Below are 19913 nucleotides of genomic sequence, written 5' to 3' on the forward strand. Positions count from 1 at the left end.
ATTCCAGGTGTTCTCAGGAACATGACTAACCCCTGCTCACTATCCGTCATTTCTCAAGAAGAATGTATGCCAGTCAGGAAATTGAGAAACACCTTGTGTAGGGAGTGGAACACAAATACATTAATAACACATTACAGGTCACACACGTGGTTCATATAAAAAATTACCATATTTTGGTCCAGAAATAATCACAAGTATATACAATCAGAAAATATTTCTGATTACCACCACTCTGGTGTACCAGTCCATAATGAATATACATTGATTACTTATTTTGTGACATTACAACTAAAGAGATGAAAATCTCAAATTACCGAGGGATTTTGACATGGAATAGTTACAAACTGAGGCAAACAAAAATTCACATTTGAAATTACAGTATATTGTAGAGTTTCAAGTTTGAGAGTGCAAAGCCAGACAAAGGATTCTATAAAAAGTGCTTTTGGTGCACAGAGGAGAGAGGGAGGGAACTTGGAAAGAGAGGAGTGTTTAGGGGGAGGGACTGTGGGGGCCAGCAGGGTTATAAAGTTTGAGCGGCTTCCTCTCTGTCCATGCTCTGTGTGTCTGTGTGCTCCTGTTTCTGCCGGCCCACTCTCAACTCTCTGTGCCTCTCTCAATCTCACTCCATCTAACAAAATGAGTGTTAGACGAAGCAGCGCCAGGGGACCTGGCAGTGGGTCCAGCTACTCCATCACTCACAGCTCTACTGCTCCCACCTACCGGGCCGCCAGCACCTATGGTGGTGCTGGGGGTCAGGGGACTCGAATCTCCTCTGTGTCCTACTCGGGTGTGCGAAGCGGGATGGGAGGGATGGGGGTTGGGATGGGAGGCTCCGGGGGCTCCATGTCCAGCAGCATCCAGGTGAGCGCCAGCGGGGACACCGCTCACATCATGGGCAATGAGAAGTTTGCCATGCAGAACCTCAACGACCGTCTGGCCTCCTACCTAGAGATGGTGAGGAACCTGGAGCAGGCCAACGGCAAACTGGAGCTGAAGATCAGGGAGGCCATGGAGAAGAGAGGCCCAGATGTCAACGACTACAGCCGCTACAACGCCATCTTGGATGACCTGAGGAAGAAGGTGAGAGGCCAGGGGGAGGAAGGAGTACTATTGGCTAATATGAGATGCTGGACAAATCTACACCATAGAGCTTTAGGGAAGTAATATATATTTCAAATGCAAGTTCACTGTCCTAGAATGGCTGACCCAACAGAAGAGAGTAACAGAGTGACAGAGAGTAGTTTGGGATTGAAAGAGTAAACACAGTGGCCTTACTATATCCTTGTCAGGTTATTGCCCTGGGTAGTAAAGACCCAGTGTAGCTGGTTCGTCCGTTAGAGCCGTGCTGATTAGTGATGGCAAGGTGCCGGCATCCCCAGGCAGAAGGTCAAGGGGCTGACAGAAAGCAATAAGAAGGGGAATTCCAAGGGGTTCTGCTAGCTGACCTTCGACATGGACAGAGTTCCAGGTCCAGCTAGCATTTTCAGGGGTCATGGATGTGTTTATTTAACTTCCTGTTATCAGTTAACTGTGTAGCACAAAGATTGTTAGCAATGAAACGACGATACAGTAGCATTTCAAATGATTATCTACAATATAACCATCAACAGTTATGCACAAATTTAACCATGAAAACTGGGAGAGTTGTTACAGTTGTAGGTAAAGTTAAAAAAGGTTATTTTGATATTTTCTCTCAGCTATGGTAAGTGTGGAGCAGTAAATTAAATGAGAATACACCACCGTAGACTATAGATGAGAGAAAGTTGAACTCCTTACTCAGGGCTACTACCCACTGGGCACAGACGTCAATTCAACGTCTATTCCACGTTGGTTAAACGTAATTCAATTGAAATTAAGTTGGTAAACAATGTTGATTCAACCAGTGTGTGGTCTGTGGGTCTTTTATGGTGTGGTTCTTACTCACAACTTACACAAGGCTACTATTTCATGGTGTGGTCCTTACTTTGATGGTGGAGCATGGTAAATGAGTTTGGGAGTCAATGTACTGTGTCATTAAAAAGTAGTCCGTCCAACCAGGTCATTCCATTCCCATTCCTCTGATAGTGTTCCATGTATATACAATACTGAATGATTGACATATGGGTTTATAATGCTTTATGTGTGTATACTGTTGGCCGAGCAAGGATATTCTGTGAGCCATTCAACTGGAAATGTTCAGAGCTGTTGATACTTTGGAAAAATACTGTTAGACATCTAGTAAAAAGTCATTATTATAGGCCTATTGCATCTGTAACAAGTTACTGTTGTACTTTAAAGCATACAGTAAATACTGCCTGATACTATATTATATATATATTTTTTTTTTTAAACATATCCGAAAAACTCTTTCCATTGGATTCTGGAACATTCCATTCATGCTTCTGTGGTTTTGCCGTGTAGACCTTGCTGGAGCAACGTGCCAAAGTCAAACCACCCAGAGTGACAAGAGTAACTATGCAAAATATGGAGATTAGATGCCAGATACCAATAGCGAGAGACAAAATGCAAATATATCACAAGACTATCATTACAGAATTTCTATTGCTAGCTAACTAAACTCCACTCCATTGTGAATTAAATTCCGTTAATCAAATACAGCCACCGGCTCATTGCTGTTTCTCTAAGATGGCAATTCAGCTCAAATGCGCATGTGCCAATTGAATCTCAACAAGGAAACAGTCAGTGGTTGTATTTGATTAGCTTTTAGTGAAAAAGTATGGATTTCAGCAAACAAAGAAAAAGGCACACTATTACAGAGGACAAACATAGATACAAGGTAAGCGTTTCATAACTAGAATTTTTTTAATAATTGGCCTTGGGCGAATCGATGTAGTCGGAGCTGAATTCCACAAAGCCTGGTCTCTGCTCCACTCAGTTGGTGGAGTTCATCAGAAACTTCCTTCACAGTGGAGTGGAGTTTAGTCCGCTTCCTTCACCGTGGAGTTTAGTCCGCTTCCTTCACCGTGGAGTGGAGTTCAGTCCGCTTCCTTCACCGTGGAGTGGAGTTTAGTCCGCTTCCTTCACCGTGGAGTGGAGTTCAGTCCGCTTCCTTCACCGTGGAGTGGAGTTCAGTCCGCTTCCTTCACCGTGGAGTGGAGTTTAGTCCGCTTCCTTCACCGTGGAGTGGAGTTTAGTCCGCTTTCTTCACCGTGGAGTTTAGTCCGCTTCCTTCACCGTGGAGTGGAGTTCAGTCCGCTTCCTTCACCGTGGAGTGGAGTTCAGTCCGCTTCCTTCACCGTGGAGTGGAGTTTAGTCCGCTTCCTTCACCGTGGAGTGGAGTTTAGTCCGCTTTCTTCACCGTGGAGTTTAGTCCGCTTCCTTCACCGTGGAGTGGAGTTTAGTCCGCTTCCTTCACCGTGGAGTGGAGTTCAGTCCGCTTCCTTCACCGTGGAGTGGAGTTTAGTCCGCTTCCTTCACCGTGGAGTGGAGTTCAGTCCGCTTCCTTCACCGTGGAGTGGAGTTTAGTCCGCTTCCTTCACCGTGGAGTGGAGTTTAATCCGCTATCTAATTGCTTCTCTTTGTCCCTTTGAAAAAAAATCCAAATAAGGACATTGAACTTGAGAAAATTAGAAAAACAAATGGTAAACTGAACATGAGCTGTGCAAATATTTGTTAAAATATTTGCTTAGTCTGCTGCTCATGTAATGGTTGTCATTATGAAGCCTTACATAAAAGGTTAGGGGAGGAAGGCCTAGGGAGCTAAGCTGGTGTTTGCCAACATGGATGTGTTGGCTTTACCAACTGCCCATGGCACGTAATCAACCCCCAACGCATACATCACAACGGGTTCATGTTTCTTTGTCGTGATACCAGGATGTGACCGCTAGTTCAAATATTCCTCCTTTACAAAAACAAGGCTTCTCACGACAGGAACAACAGGAAACCCAACCCAGTAACCACCCCCTCCCCTCCCCATCACACACACACACACACACACACACACACACACACACACACACACACACACACACACACACACACACACACACACACACACACACACACACACACCCCAACCTCCCGCCTGATGCAAATCACCTGCCTCCATCCTGACATGTATTCCACTGCACTTTCAGCTTGGCTGTTAATGATTGCCTCCCGAACTTTGTAACCTGCATCCATCCATCGCCAGCCTTATCTACTATACCATGGAGAGCAAACACTGCGGCTGTGGGGCAGCTGGCCTCCGCTGCTCCTGGCTGCCACTGTCACCAGCCTTGTCACATTCATACTCATTACACAAAAGTACAGCATTGAAACTGCTGTGAAAAAAAAATGAAATGAAAAGTATGTTGACTTTAACTTATTTTCTCCTTGTCATTGGCAGGTGTTTGATGCCACAACAGACAACGCCCGTATGTGTCTTCAGATCGACAATGCCCGCTTAGCTGCTGATGACTTCAGGGTGAAGTAAGTCAAGCTAGGCAAACCAGACAGTTGCACACCACCTTAATTAACGGTGACTAAACAAGCAGACATTTGCACACCACCTTAATTAACGGTGACTAAACAAGCAGACGGTTGCTGTCACACCTTAATTAACGGTGACTAAACAAGCAGACGGTTGCTGACACACCTTAATTAACGGTGACTAAACAAGCAGACGGTTGCTAACACACCTTAATTAACGGTGACTAAACAAGCAGACGGTTGCTGACACACCTTAATTAACGGTGACTAAACAAGCAGACGGTTGCTGACACACCTTAATTAACGGTGACTAAACAAGCAGACGGTTGCTGACACACCTTAATTAACGGTGACTAAACAAGCAGACGGTTGCTGACACAACCTTAATTAACGGTGACTAAACAAGCAGACGGTTGCTGACACAACCTTAATTAACGGTGACTAAACAAGCAGACGGTTGCTGACACAACCTTAATTAACGGTGACTAAACAAGCAGACGGTTGCTAACACACCTTAATTAACGGTGACTAAACAAGCAGACGGTTGCTGACACAACCTTAATTAACGGTGACTAAACTAGCAGATGGTTGCTGACACACCTTAATTAACGGTGACTAAACAAGCAGACGGTTGCTGACACACCTTAATTAACGGTGACTAAACAAGCAGACGGTTGCTGACACAACCTTAATTAACGGTGACTAAACAAGCAGACGGTTGCTGACACACCTTAATTAACGGTGACTAAACAAGCAGACGGTTGCTGACACACCTTAATTAACGGTGACTAAACAAGCAGACGGTTGCTGACACAACCTTAATTAACGGTGACTAAACAAGCAGACGGTTGCTGACACACCTTAATTAACGGTGACTAAACAAGCAGACGGTTGCTGACACAACCTTAATTAACGGTGACTAAACAAGCAGACGGTTGCTGACACACCTTAATTAACGGTGACTAAACTAGCAGACGGTTGCTGACACAACCTTAATTAACGGTGACTAAACAAGCAGACGGTTGCTGACACACCTTAATTAACGGTGACTAAACAAGCAGACGGTTGCTGACACATCTTAATTAACGGTGACTAAACTAGCAGACGGTTGGTGACACAACCTTAATTAACGGTGACTAAACAAGCAGACGGTTGCTGACACAACCTTAATTAACGGTGACTAAACAAGCAGACGGTTGCTGACACACCTTAATTAACAGTAACTTAACAAACACCGTGGATGTGCCACATTAACTGCATACCCTCTACAGTCTATGCTTTAAACGTCCAATGCAGCCATTTTTATCTCAATATCAAAATATTTCTGGGGAACACTTAAATACCTTACTGTGATTGTTTTTAATTAAAATGGTCAAACTGAAACAAAAATAGCTTCTTAGCAAAGAGACATTTCTTAAGAAAGAATTTAGCTAGGATTTTCTGGGAGTGTTCTTTGTGGGGAGTGGAAAACTGAAAACTAGGTGTTATTGGCAGAGAGGTTTGGAACTCTAATTCTAATTGGTCTACTAACCAAATGATCGCCTGGTGATGTCAACAGGCAGGCCAAAACTCCATCCCACCAAAACAGGCTGAAATTTGAGGATGTCTTTTCAAACAGCTCTTACACTAATTGGGCATTATCATAATTTTCACTATTTCACAGTATTATTCCAACCTCATATTATGGAAGTATATACAAAACACAGAAAAAGTATGTTTTGACCTCACTTGGCCTTTAAACGGACACTTTAGAGAATATTTCACCGTAGCTCTCCTGGGCATTGTATCTGATGCTGTTTGCTGTGTGTTGCAGGTTTGAGTCTGAGCTGTCCATTCGCCAGTCTGTGGAGGCTGACATCGTTGGCCTGAGGAAGGTCATAGATGACACCAACATGAGCCGCATGAACCTGGAGAGTGAGATCGAAGCTCTGAAGGAGGAGCTCATCTTCCTGAAGAAGAACCACGACAATGTAAGTTCACCATGGCACAAACCCCCCCCCCCCCCCCCCCTTTCAACCACCAAACCAATATAGTACACAACCCCACCCCTCTTGCACCACCAAACAAATGTTTACCATCTCCCTTGTCATCACAATGGCTTAACTAGAGCATGCCCCCATCGGAGACGGAGTCAACCATACTGTATAAACAGGGGTTGTTTCGTGTGAGATCTTTGGGATTTAGCGGGGGTGTGGTGGGTGCGGCACACACAGGACGCACCCAGGGGGGAACCTTGAGTACCCAAACGAACAGCCTAAATACGGACGCTGACTTCACTCTTGAAAACATATTGCTTAATGAATTTTAACGTTGTTGTCCTTCTACCCCAACAGGAAGTGATGGAGATGCGTAACATGATCTCCCAGTCTGGAGTGCAGGTGGATGTGGATGCTCCTAAGGGCCAGGACCTGGCCGCCATCATGGCTGAGGTCCGGGCCAAGTACGAGAAAGAGGCCCTGAAGAACCAAGAGGAGCTCAAAGCATGGCATGAAACACGGGTAACACCTACCAGCTTATTCATTTACCACACACTGATGACTTCACAGTGAAGGCGTCACAGAAACTCCTACTTTACCAATGATTTTTAAACTGACATCTATATCACCTCTATGTCCCTTCCAGATCACAGAGGTGCAGTCCGTGGTGTCACAGAACACAGAGGCCCTCCAAGGCGCACACACAGAGATCAACGACCTCCGTAGGCAGCTACAGACACTGGAGATCGAGCTAGACTCACAAAAGAGCTTGGTAAGATCCCTCAACAATACTATATTCACACAGCCAGTGTGTACAAAAGACATCATGGCATCAATGCTATTGGTTAAAGGAAAACTCTATCTTTTGGTATTTCTATAACTAGTCTATTGTTGAAATAGTCCCAAAAGGTTTTACATGTTAGCTGTATTTCTATATTTTAAAAGTTATATATCTTGAAAACTGGATTGCTGTCATGCACCACATTTTGGGACTATATCAACAATGGACTTATGAAACAAATACCAAATGATAGTTTTTGGGTGGAGTTTTTCTTTTAAGTTTTATGTTAATTTACAAGGCCAATCACCTGTACTGACTGTCTTTACTCTTCCTCTCTCTCTGTCTAACAGAAAGGATCTCTGGAGGGGACGCTGCGAGACACGGAGATGCGCTACAACATGGAGATGGAATCCTTGAACAACATCCTCGTGGGTCTGGAGTCTGAGCTGACTAACCTCCGCTCCAACATTCAGAAGCAGACGCAGGAGTACGAGCACCTGCTCAACATCAAGATGAAGCTGGAGGCGGAGATCGCCACATACAGGAGACTGCTGGACGGAGGAGACTTCAAGTGAGTAAGAAGGAGAGAAATGCTTAATTGGTGTTGCATGCATAATTCCTATAATTAAGCAGACTTGAGAAAGAGAATGAACATGAAGTTTGTTGCCAGCCAAGAGCCTACTATGGTAAATAGTCATCCAATGGCCATTTTCTGTCTTGGAGGCAAAAGCAGCCACTGCATAAATATTTTTATGTTGACTGATAGTTGTGATTCTCTCTCTCTCTCTCTCTCTCTCTCTCTCTCTCTCTCTCTCTCTCTCTCTCTCTCTCTCTCTCTCTCTCTCTCTCTCTCTCTCTCTCTCTCTCTCTCTCTCTCTCTCTCTCTCTCTCTCTCTCTCTCTCTCTCAGGCTCCAGGATGCTCTGGAGGACCAGCGGACAGTGAAGACCAAGGTGATGACCGTCACACAGACTCTGGTGGACGGGAAGGTTGTCTCCTCCAGCACAGAGACAAAGGAGAGGGACCTGTGAGACTACATCCATCATTCCACATCGTCCTGATTGTACCACACCATCCAACACACCATAGACATCAGATAACATCTAGCTGGATAAGAAGAAAATTATCTCCACTTTATTTATTTCATCATGTTTCTTTTGCTTTTAAGTCTTAAGTGTTTTTTAACTTACGCATTTAGGCGTATATACATTTACAGTACAAGTTCAGAATTTAGTAATTTGGGATGAAATTGGCTTTAACCAATATGATTTTACCTTTAAAACTAGCAATTGGATTAAGTAAAATATCTGTAAAATGTATTTTTCTACCATTAGATTTTACCTTAGTTTTCTTTCTGTCCAGTTGAATTTGCCTGGTGTGATGTACTTTCATTGTCCAATAAAACATTGGTCAGAATCTTGGCTATTGTCTTTTAATGGCTGTGCACTTGCTGTGTAACTGAACAAACAGTTTTTCTAGGTTATCACTTCTCATAGATTCTGGTTAACGTCATCATGGCAACTTTACTACAACAAATTGACACCAATAATTAATGCACATTGAACAGAGAAGTTAGTCATTTGCACAGATCTGAAATATGGAAATCATATATTTTTTTTAAACCTTTTTATTTAACTAGGCAAGTCAGTTAAGAACAAATTCTTATTTTCAATTATGGCCTAGGAACAGTGGGTTAACTGCCTTGTTCAGGGGCAGAATGACAGATTTGTACCTTGTCGGCTTGGGGATTCGATCTTGCAACCTTCCGGTTACTAGTCCAACACTCGAACCACTAGGCTACCCGTCCGTCCCAATATCTTTTATAGTTAGTTTTATGTTACCTGCTGATAGTGCTTTACAAAGGATCAAACATTACATTTTAGTCATTTAACAGACGCTCTAATCCAGAGCAATTTACAGCAGTGAGTCCATACAGTTCCATGCTTTTTCGTACAGGTCCCCTGTGGGAATTGAACCAAAAACCCTGGCATTGCAAGCGCCATGCTCTACCAGCTGAGCCACATGATGAAAGTAATATTTGCTTTATTGGTTAGCTTTGATTCAGAGGGGTTGGATTATCTACGGAAGACACATTTCAAATCAAATCAGATTGTATTTGTCACATGCGCCGAATACAACAGGTGTACAGTAGAGCCCTTAAGCCCTTAACCAACAATGCTTTAAGAAGCTAAGAAAATAAATAAAAAATAAGTGTTAAGTAAAAAATAGAAAAGTACATTTAAAAAAATAAAAGTAACAAATAATTAAACAGCAGCAGTAAAATAACAAGTGAGGCTATCTCCGACGGCTGTCTCTTCAGTTGTGCAACTGACTAGGTATTCCCTTTCCCTTTCCTTCCTTAGCTATTGATATTAGATTACAATAGAACAGCAGTTGGCTTTCAATATTGATTCTGAATGACTTCTGAATAAGAGTCTATAACTGCTATTTTAAATTCAGTACATTTGCTATCTACAGTTCAATCTTACATAAGTGGCATAGGCTACACTTTCCCCTGCCTCATTGACCATAGTTACCAAACCACAGTTACAATGGGGGTGGAGAGGTGGAGAGGACAGAGTCTATGTAGGAGACTAAAGGTTAGAAAGTGATAGTGATCGAAGGGAGTGGCGCGTCAGAATGCAGCCTTGTATATACAAACTCTAACATCCATCCTCCTCGCGCTCGGTAGAATCAATCTGTGCCAGTGTCAGGTGGTTCTCTGTTTCTTCTTCTCTTCTTCTTGGATTTCCTCTCTGAAGACATGGAGTCTGTACGTATCAGTAAGAATCCTAGATTTACTGGGCATCGTGCTGAAAGTGGCAGTGGAGGCCTATACGCAAAGCCATGGAGCTCACAGAGTGCCCATGGCGGTGCCGGGGGACATGGGACCAGAATCTCCTCCGTCCACACCAGCAACAGGCTCGGGGGCATCAGAGGAGGGGCAGAGCACCAGGTGTACACAGGTGTTACAGCTGATGGTGGCTTCGCTATGGGTAATGAGAAGCTCAACATGCAGCACCTGAATGACCGTCTGGCCACCTACCTGGAGTCAGTAAAGAACCTAGAGCAGGCCAACGGCAAGCTGGAGCTACAGATCAGGGAGGTACTGGAGAAGAAAGGGCCTGCTGGGGCAGACTACAGCCGCTACGAAGCCACGCTGGAGGACCTGAGGAAGAAGGTGAGGCCCTCAAATAATTACATTAAATTCAAGCTTGATTCATACAAAGCATTATGTGTGTGGAATCATATCCTGTTCAGGGTTGGGGTAAATTCCATTTCAAATCAAGTCAATTCAGAAAGTAAACCAAATTCCAATTCCACATTTTCCTCATTGAAAATCACAGTTTTTTTGGGTACTTCCAGAATTGACTGGAATTGAAATGGAATTGACCCCAACCTGATCCTGACTGCTCCAAACTGCCTCTACTGTATGGTTAATTGAGTCGCTCCACTCATTAATTTCACAATATTTAAAGCCAATATTTGCAGTTCTCAAATACCTCCAAAAGTACACATGTTTGCTGTAACCCCGGACAAGCACTCCTGATTCAACTCGTCAACTAATCATCAAGCCCAAAAATATATATACTGCTGGGGGTACTGGAGGACTAGAGTTGGGAAATACCGTCTTAAGCCTTTTATTAGGCGAGGTTTCACAGAACCACCCCACAGTAAACTGATATGATTTACAGCACATCTTATCAGAGGTGGCGCCACCATGTTGACGCTGTGTAGATATTTAAGTGACTGTCACTTTGTTTCCAACTGCACAAAGATGGAGTGACCGGTTTCACCAAGGGACATGTTTATGTTGCTCCACCCTGTAGATCAGATCCACAGATATACCCAGAATCATCCCTCTCCTCCCTCTAATATTTCCTCAGATATTGGAGATGACAGTGGGCAATGCACAGATCGCTATCCGAGTTGAGGGTGCCGGCCTAGCCGCAGACGACTTCAAGGTCAAGTGAGTGCTTATAAACAAAGAAACGTGCTACTTGCTATCATCTGTTGGCATGAATCTATAGGGCCAACATTCTTTCATTATGGCTATGTCCACGTCTTTACATTCTTAATGTTGTTGTCAATAGGCATGAAAGTGAGATCGGGATGCGCCAGACTGTCGAGGGTGATGTCGCAAATCTGAGGAGAACACTTGATGACACCATCGTGCTCCAGCTGCATCTGGAGAACGATATCGAGTTTCTGACAGAGGAACAGATCAACCTGAAGAAGAACCATGCAGAGGTAAGGAATGGTTCCTGTCAACTGACACATTTTCAAATGGGTTACATAGCTAGGTTACTACCATAACCACCATGTCATTAATTGAATGGATTTCCTGTTTCCTTTGTGTCAGGATGTGCTGGAGCTGCGTACCCAGATTTCCATGTCTGGAGTGCAGGTGGAGGTGGATGCTTCTAAGGGACACGACCTGGGAAAGATCATGGAGGAGATGAGGGCCAAGTACGAGAAGATGGCCTTGAAGAACCAGGAGGAGCTCAAAGAGTGGCATGAATCCAAAGTACGACTCTGTCCTTCCTTCCTAACACTTTGCAATGTTCTGCACTGTATTACTGTGGGTTAACATGTTGGTGTGTGTGTGTCCAGATCACAGAGGTGCAGGTCCAGGTGACTGAGAATACAGTGGCCCTGAAGGAGGCACATACCACATTTAGTGAAAGCAGGAGGAGTATTCAGTCCCTGCAGATTGAGCTTCAGTCCCAGATCAGCCTGGTAAGAATTATTATTTTATACAATAGCAACCAAACTATTTCAAAATGAACTCAATCTTGGTGGATCCATCCTACGACCACGTACTTTCCTCCCAACCACAGAATGCGTCTCTGGAGGGGAACCTTCATGACATTGAGATGCGCTACAACATGGAGTTGCAAAAATACAACGCCGTCCTCCTGAGGCTGGAGGCTGAACTGACCCAGATACGCTCCGACATCCAACACCAGACACAGGACTACCAGATCCTGTTCAACATCAAGATGCAGTTGGAGGCTGAGATCGCAGAGTACAGGAGGCTGCTGGACGGAGACTTGAAGTGAGTAAAACAAGGAGAGATGACAGGTGGAGCTACATGTCCTGCTTGGTTAGGGTAGTGTAACAACTACAATACCTGAGGTATGTTGAGATGATTAAACTATCAAGTTACTGGAGCGATACAGTGGTACTAGTAGCTTATCATTAAACGGCTGGCCTTGTTCTATTGTTTGCTTTTTATTCTATGAGGCGAGGTAATATTTGCAAATTAGATTCAAACTAGCTTCATGCAACTATGCACAAGGGCTCAGGTCTGATACGGAAACGACTGTGTTGTAGTAATGGTATCTGTCTTTTCATCTGTGTCTCTTTAGAGTTGAGGTTGCTGTCGAGAAGAAACCTACTAAATCTTTCCAAACAAAGACGCTAGTTGTCACCCAGACACTAGTAGATGGCAAAGTAGTGTCTGAAGGAGTGACTGAGGATGTCAAATCTGAAGGAGGGATTGAAGCTGTCCAAGGATAACCACCCAGTCAAGAAACATCTTCTCTCGCATCATCATCATCACCATTATCATCATCATCACCATCATCATCATCACCATCATGACACACCACAACACTCCCAGAATAACAGTTAATTGTTCACAAAATGACCAATGAAACAATCACAATAAATGAAGTCAAACACTTAATGTAATGGTTGTATGTGTATGTCTCTGTTTTCATCTACTGTAACCAATCAGGACCAATCAGTTGGTTTCCTCTCTAAATGCATACAGGAAATAAATGCTAAATTGGGGCTCTATTGAATCTGTATTGCTGATAGTAATTTCTTATTGAGCCAACATCTGCAGCATTTATCAAGTCAAATCAGGCTTTATTTATATAGCACATTTCAGACATGAATGCAACGCAAAGCGCTTCACAGGAAAAAAACATCAATAAAAATATAAATATTTACTACACAACAAACATAAGAAGATGAAAAACAAAAGAATGACAATAAAAACTAAGAGATTATAAAGCACCCTAAGGAAAAGCAAAGCTAGAAAAGGTGTGCTTTAGGATCTGTTTTAAATATGTCCACAGTTTCGGCCCCCCTCAGGTTCTCTGGCAGGCTACTCCAGAGGCCTCTGCTAACACAGAGACATTGCCTTTAAATTTAAATCACACTGTAACTCTGAATTTCCGTGATACGGATAAAATAGAGCTCTTGATGTGACGTGGAAAGCAACATCACTCAAGCAACATCAACGTAAAACCCCCACATAGATATACAGCTTTAAAGAATTGGCACAACCCATCCAGCTCTGTTCCCGGTCTAGACAGATACGTAAATGTCTATGAAGTTCTCTGGAATTCTGGGTTCATTCTGCATTTTGACCCAACATTCTCTCTCTACCCCCTTACTGATGGACTGGGCCTCCATTCCAATGCTATTTCAATACTCACAGTCCACTCTTTTCCTGCACATTAGCTAGTCTGCACTTTATTTGATGCACTTTTTTGGTCTCTATGGTGATCCACTTGCATCCTTTATGACGAGCAGACATCCGGTTCAATAAGTTAATATCAACAGGTTGTTATTGGTTAGTTCAAAGTTAAAAACTAGACAACACACAGATATATGTTGTTAGAGCCAGAGATCCCCAGCCGCCTTTCATTAGAGGGATGGAAGCAGAGCAGCGAGTGTATCGGGGAGACAGCATGCCAGGCTAATTCCAGAGACAGTGTGCATAATCTCTATACTGCATACCTGCCATTCCTCTGCATCACTGGGCTCCACTGGACTCTCCTGCCAAGAGATTACCCCTGCAGGCCATCAAAGGTGAGCATTTATTGGTCCACAGGGATCAGATATGCTATTATTCTGTCTCTCATCCTGTCAAATTCAAAGGAATACACAGGAATGTCCATGGAGTTTTTCCTTGAAAGAAGAACTGTCGGCCTATTATAATAATTGAACTGTGCCATATAGTAATATATTATTAGACAGTAGGAGGGAGGTGTCATTCAGTAATATATTACAGTAGGAGGGTGATGTCATACAGTAATATATTACAGTAGGAGGGAGGTGTCATACAGTAATATATTACAGTAGAAGGGAGGTGTCATACAGTAATATATTAGACAGTAGGAGGGAGGTGTCAAACAGTAACATATTACAGTAGGAGAGAGCTGTCATACAGTAATATATTACAGTAGGAGGGAGGTGTCATACAGTAATATATTACAGTAGGAGGGAGGTGTCATACAGTAATATATTAGACAGTAGGAGGGAGGTGTCATACAGTAATATATTACAGTAGGAGGGAGGTGTCATACAGTAATATATTACAGTAGGAGGGAGGTGTCATACAGTAATATATTAGACAGTAAAAGGGAGGTGTCATACAGTAATATATTAGACAGTAGGAGGGAGGTGTCATACAGTAATGTATTACAGTAGGATGGAGGTGTCATACAGTAGTGTATTACAGTATGATGGACGTGTCATACAGTAATATATTAGACAGTAAAAGGGAGGTGTCATACAGTAATATATTAGACAGTAGGAGGGAGGTGTCATACAGTAATATATTAGACAGTAAAAGGGAGGTGTCATACAGTAATATATTAGACAGTAGGAGGGAGGTGTCATACAGTAATATATTAGACAGTAGGAGGGAGCTGTCATACAGTAGAAGGGAGGTGTCATACAGTAATATATTACAGTAGGAGGGAGATGTCATACAGTAATATATTACAGTAGAAGGGAGGTGTCATAGAGTAATATATTACAGTAGAAGGTAGGTGTCATACAGTAACATATTAGACAGTATGAGGGAGGTAGTGCCGTCTCGTCTTTTCTTAGTCATATATTTGACTTCACTCTGGGCTGTTTGAGGCCATTCATGGTCAGTGTTTCAACAAGATTGGAATGAACCAGTAAAGTGCTCTAAAATGGAATGGAATTAAAGAAATTATGTGCAATGAAGAGACAGCCAAAGACTAGACAGCGCAGTAAAGTACTTAGTAGAAATCATATCCGCCAGTTCAAAGGTTATCTCAGCCTTATTTAAAACCTCATTCAAAAGTAAAGAAAAACCCTGCAGCACTAGGTAATGAACTTCCAAATAACTGACTTGTAGCAGGCAGGGGGTTGTGGGGGAGGAGTGAGAAGGCCGGGGGAGGCAGGGGGAGGCAGGGGGTTGTGGGGGAGGAGTGAGAAGGCCGGGGGAGGCAGGGGGAGGCAGGGGGTTGTGGGGGAGGAGTGAGAAGGCCGGGGGAGGCAAGGGGAAGGAGAGGGGTGGATTAAGAAAGAATAAAAGTGTGAAAGAGGCCACTGTTCACCTAGCTTTCGGGCTCTCCCTCCTTTTCATTTTCCATTTCTGGTGCCTGGGTAAAGGGTTGGACATTTCAGGCGAACCGCACAAAAGATGTACTTTGGCTGCTCCAGTGGTGCATGAGTCACTGGTCTGGTCCCTTTGGTCTGGTCCCAGTGGTCTGGTACAGTGGTCTGGTCCCATTGGTCTGTCCCAGTGGAAACTCTAACCAGAGAACTGAAATACCAGTCACGGAGAGCCACACAGTATAGTATGACTACTTTTGGCTAAAAATACAGCTCCCTGGTGTGCAGAAGTAAGCAAACGTCTACTTGTTGATGTAAGATTCCACAATGTGCCATTCGTTCTTACAGTATATCTGTGAGGAGTTACCATGAAAACACATCTGGGAGTAAAATGAGTTTTGAATTTAAACTCAGAAATAATTCACCCACTATTATTAAAATCAAACTAAAGAAACAGGAACTTATGATTCTATGCCAGTACCAAATGTAAGCTCATCTAAAACCTAACCGTGGCATTCTTGGAATGAGTAACGAACACAAACTCCACAATTGTAAGTAAATGATAAGAACAAGTGGTAATGGTGTCTGCCTAGAGCAGCTCGGGATCCTTTAGTTCATTGTGTACAAAGACCACTGTACTTTGCTATGTGAATACTGTGTAGAGAAAGGAATGTTATAGCAGGAAGGGAGAGTCAACATTTATAGTGAACAAAGGTTAAAATGACCCCCCAATTAAAACAACCCACCAACAAACCTGCTGAGTTCATCAACAGGTCTTTCCTCCAACATGAAACGCCAATAGACACGTCAGGTTCACTTTGTCAACATGTTCTGGACAAGACCTTGGAAAACAAGATCCAGCTAGTTTCCTGTTTACCGTTATGAGTGGAAAACATGGTCAGAGGGTAGTCCTGTCCACCCCATTCACATTCCTTTGTATCTGGGCACTGATACAAAAGGGCAAGACAGACTTATCTGACCAGAGGAATGTAAGGAGTGGAGAGTGGAGGAGAAGGCATGGGATTAAATGTTAAGTCCCCTAAATGGGGGAGTTTGAGCAGTTCTGGACCGGCTCCAAATGACATTTCTGTGAGCTTCTTTATAGCGCCAGAAAGACCGATCTGTCTGCTCTCTGTTTCCACTCTCTCAGCAGAGCTGACTTGAAGTGTCAGATTTCAGACCCCACATTTGCATAGGGAGTGACATGTCACATTTTCCGGCCTATTCAGAAATATAATCAATGATCTTCTTTCTCTGAGTGACAGGAGTTGCATTCGACAAGTCAGCACACATTTAAATGGTGTCTCTGTGCCGCTCAGTGGACGTTTAGAGAAAAATTATCTGTCGTCAGTTATATGAAATGGTGCTAATATTGTAGTCACTAATTATGATGATATATTTTATTTGTTTCCTAGACCATGTTGAGAGGAGAGGTTTGTGTTTATTGACCAATTTTAATTGAGGAAATTAGCCTACATCCATCAGGTTGGCATGAGGTTTTGTTTACATTGAGGTCGTCAGGTAATTTAAGGCATAAGAATCCTTGCTTCACCGTGTTTGCCCAGTTGTTCTGGCAACATATACATTAAAGTTTTCAGTGAATGTTGCCAGAGCAACAGTGGCAAACACACTAACGGCCTCTGAGTAAACCATCTTTATACTATAAAATAGATTATAAAGTAGCATTTTACATGAGTAATATTCTCTAGCTGTGAGAAATGATTGGTCTGCCTGGACTGGACACATGTCATCAGGGAGTGTATGACTGTGACCGCAAAGCTGTAAAAGGGGCCACAGTGGCTGTGACCACACGGCTGTAACGATTACCACAGTGACGACAGGGTCGTCAGGAGACTGTCACCACCATCACACCCCTCTACTGGCCAGGCCCCAGGCACGGCGGGTCACAGAACCTCTACTGGCCAGGCCCCAGGCACGGCGGGTCACAGAACCTCTACTGTCCAGGCCCCAGGCACGGCTGGTCACAGAACTTCTACTGTCCAGGCCCCAGGCACGGCGGGTCACAGAACCTCTACTGGCCAGGCCCCAGGCACGGCGGGTCACAGACCCTCTACTGGCCAGGCCCCAGGCACGGCGGGTCACAGACCCTCTACTGGCCAGGCCCCAGGCACGGCGGGTCACAGAACCTCTACTGGCCAGGCCCCAAGCACGGCTGGTCGCAGAACCTCTACTGGCCAGGCCCCAGGCACGGCTGGTCACAGAACCTCTACTGGCCAGGCCCCAGGCACGGCGGGTCACAGAACCTCTACTGGCCAGGCCCCAGGCACGGCTGGTCACAGCAGTCATGCAGAACTGCTGCTTTACTCCTCGTGACTTCCTGCTCCTCTGGAGAAGATGGTGACCAACATGGGATCCCTCTTTTCCAATGACAAATCCACAATTCTATTGCTATAGGAATGCATTGGCTTGTATCCTAGTTATACTATCAGATCACTTCCAGTATTTACAGATAACAGCCATTGGACCATTTGAGAATACGACAGAAAAAAAGTTGTAATTATATATAATTACCAGCAGGCTATGTATGACTCTAATTTCATGCATACGAACTTGTCTTATCTGAGTACTTCATCTGAAATTTCCCCTGGCATGACAGCTCTGACTGTGAAACTAAACAGGAGCAGTCCAGGCCTAGATGCAATCGTGCAGCTTTGCTAAGTCTTCCTCCCTTTGGACTACTTGGCATTTGGCCTGTCATTCCAGTCAGATAAGACCAAAAAAGGGACTTTCTGCTGTGCAGTTTGAGTGGGCAGAATACCGTAGTTTCAAAAGCAACTCACATAGGAGCTTTGGGACTGAAGTTCCAACAGGACACATAATCATAGCTCTGTCTGATGTCACATGCTCTACGGTCATCTGGGGTGGGAGTGGTTGAGTCTAGGGGGGAGTGGTTGAGTCTAGGGGGGAGTGGTTGAGTCTAGGGGGAAGTGGTTGAGTCTAGGGGGAAGTGGTTGAGTCTAGGGGGGAGTGGTTGAGTCTAGGGGGGAGTGGTTGAGTCTAGGGGGGAGTGGTTGAGTCTAGGGGGGAGTGGTTGAGTCTAGGGGGGAGTGGTTGAGTCTAGGGGGGAGTGGTTGAGTCTAGGGGGAAGTGGTTGAGTCTAGGGGGAAGTGGTTGAGTCTAGGGGTAGGAGTGGTGGAGTCTAGGGGTAGGAGTAGGAGTGGTAGAGTCTAGGGGTAGGAGTGGTGGAGTCTAGGGGTAGGGGTGGTAGTGGTGGAGTCTAGGGGTGTGAGTGGTGGAGTCTAGGGGTAGGGGTAGGAGTGGTGGAGTCTAGGGGGGGAGTGGGGGAGTCTAGGGGTAGGGGTAGGAGTGGTGGAGTCTAGGGGTAGGGGTAGGAGTGGTTGATTCTAGGGGGGGAGTGGGGGAATCTAGGGGTAGGGGTAGGGATAGGTGGAGGGGTAGGGATAGGAGTGGTGGAGTCTAGGGGGGCAGTGGTGGAGTCTAGGGGGGGAGTGGTTGAGTCTAGGGGTAGGGGTAGGAGTGGTGGAGTCTAGGGGTAGGAGTGGTGGAGTCTAGTGGGGGAGTGGTGGAGTCTAGGGGTATGGGTGGTAGTGGTGGAGTCTAAGGGTGTGAGTGGTGGAGTCTAGGGGTAGGGGTAGGAGTGGTGGAGTCTAAGGGGGGGAGTGGGGGAGTCTAGGGGTAGGGGTAGGAGTGGTGGAGTCTAGGGGGGAGTGGTGGAGTCTATGGGTAGGGGTAGGAGTGGTGGAGTCTAGGGGTAGGAGTAGGAGTGGTAGAGTCTAGGGGTAGGAGTGGTGGAGTCTAGGGGTAGGGGTGGTAGTAGTGTAGTCCTAAGGTAAGGATAGGAGTGGTGGAGTCTAGGGGGGGTGGTTGAGTCTAGAGGTAGGGGTAGGAGTGGTGGAGTCTAGGGGTAGGGGTAGGAGTGGTTGAGTCTAGGGGGTGAGTGGGGGAATCTAGGGGTAGGGGTAGGAGTCTGGGGGTGGTAGGGGTAGGATGTTGTAGTCTGGGGGTGGGGGTGGGAATGTTGTAGTCTGGGGGTGGGGTTGGGAACGTTGGAGTCTATGGGTAGGGGTGGTAGTAGTGGAGTCCTAAGGTAGGGGTAGGAGTGGTGGAGTCTAGAGGGAAGGGGTGGAGTCTAGGGGTAGGGGTGGTAGTGGTGGAGTCTAGGGGGGAGGGGTGGAGTCTAGGGGGGGAGTGGTAGTGGTGTAGTCTAGGGGTAAGGGTAGAATTTATGGAGTCTAGGGGTAGGGATAAAGGGTAGTAGTGATGGAGTCTAGGGGTAGGGGTAGGAGTAGGAGTGATGGAGTCTAGGGGTAAGGGTAGGAGTGGTGGAGTCTAGGGGTAGGGGTAAGGGTAGGAGTGATGGAGTCTAGGGGTAGGGGTAGGAGTGATGGAGTCTAGGGGTAAGGGTAGGAGTGGTGAAGTCTAGGGGTAAGGGTA

The 19913-nt window shown here is 45.0% G+C and overlaps 2 protein-coding genes across 2 annotated transcripts; both read left to right on the forward strand.

Moving 5' to 3' along the window:
- Window positions 1–522: 522 nt before the first annotated feature.
- Window positions 523–8582, forward strand: LOC139557786 (keratin, type I cytoskeletal 18). Its single transcript, XM_071372968.1, has 7 exons — window positions 523–1080; window positions 4328–4410; window positions 6224–6380; window positions 6744–6908; window positions 7033–7158; window positions 7518–7738; window positions 8077–8582. Exons 1-7 carry the CDS (start codon window positions 637–639, stop codon window positions 8195–8197), a joined length of 1317 nt encoding a protein of 438 aa, XP_071229069.1. The 5' UTR covers window positions 523–636; the 3' UTR covers window positions 8198–8582.
- A 1098-nt stretch (window positions 8583–9680) lies between these two features.
- LOC139556844 (keratin, type I cytoskeletal 18-like) lies at window positions 9681–12856 on the forward strand. The gene is made up of 7 exons (XM_071370950.1): window positions 9681–10347; window positions 11054–11136; window positions 11261–11417; window positions 11530–11694; window positions 11781–11906; window positions 12008–12225; window positions 12539–12856. The coding sequence occupies exons 1-7, from the start codon at window positions 9931–9933 to the stop codon at window positions 12687–12689; spliced, it is 1317 nt and encodes a 438-aa protein (XP_071227051.1). The 5' UTR covers window positions 9681–9930; the 3' UTR covers window positions 12690–12856.
- The last annotated feature ends 7057 nt before the right edge of the window (window positions 12857–19913 follow it).

This window comes from Salvelinus alpinus, chromosome 28 (genome assembly GCF_045679555.1).
Source record: "Salvelinus alpinus chromosome 28, SLU_Salpinus.1, whole genome shotgun sequence".
Lineage (NCBI taxonomy): Eukaryota > Metazoa > Chordata > Actinopteri > Salmoniformes > Salmonidae > Salvelinus > Salvelinus alpinus.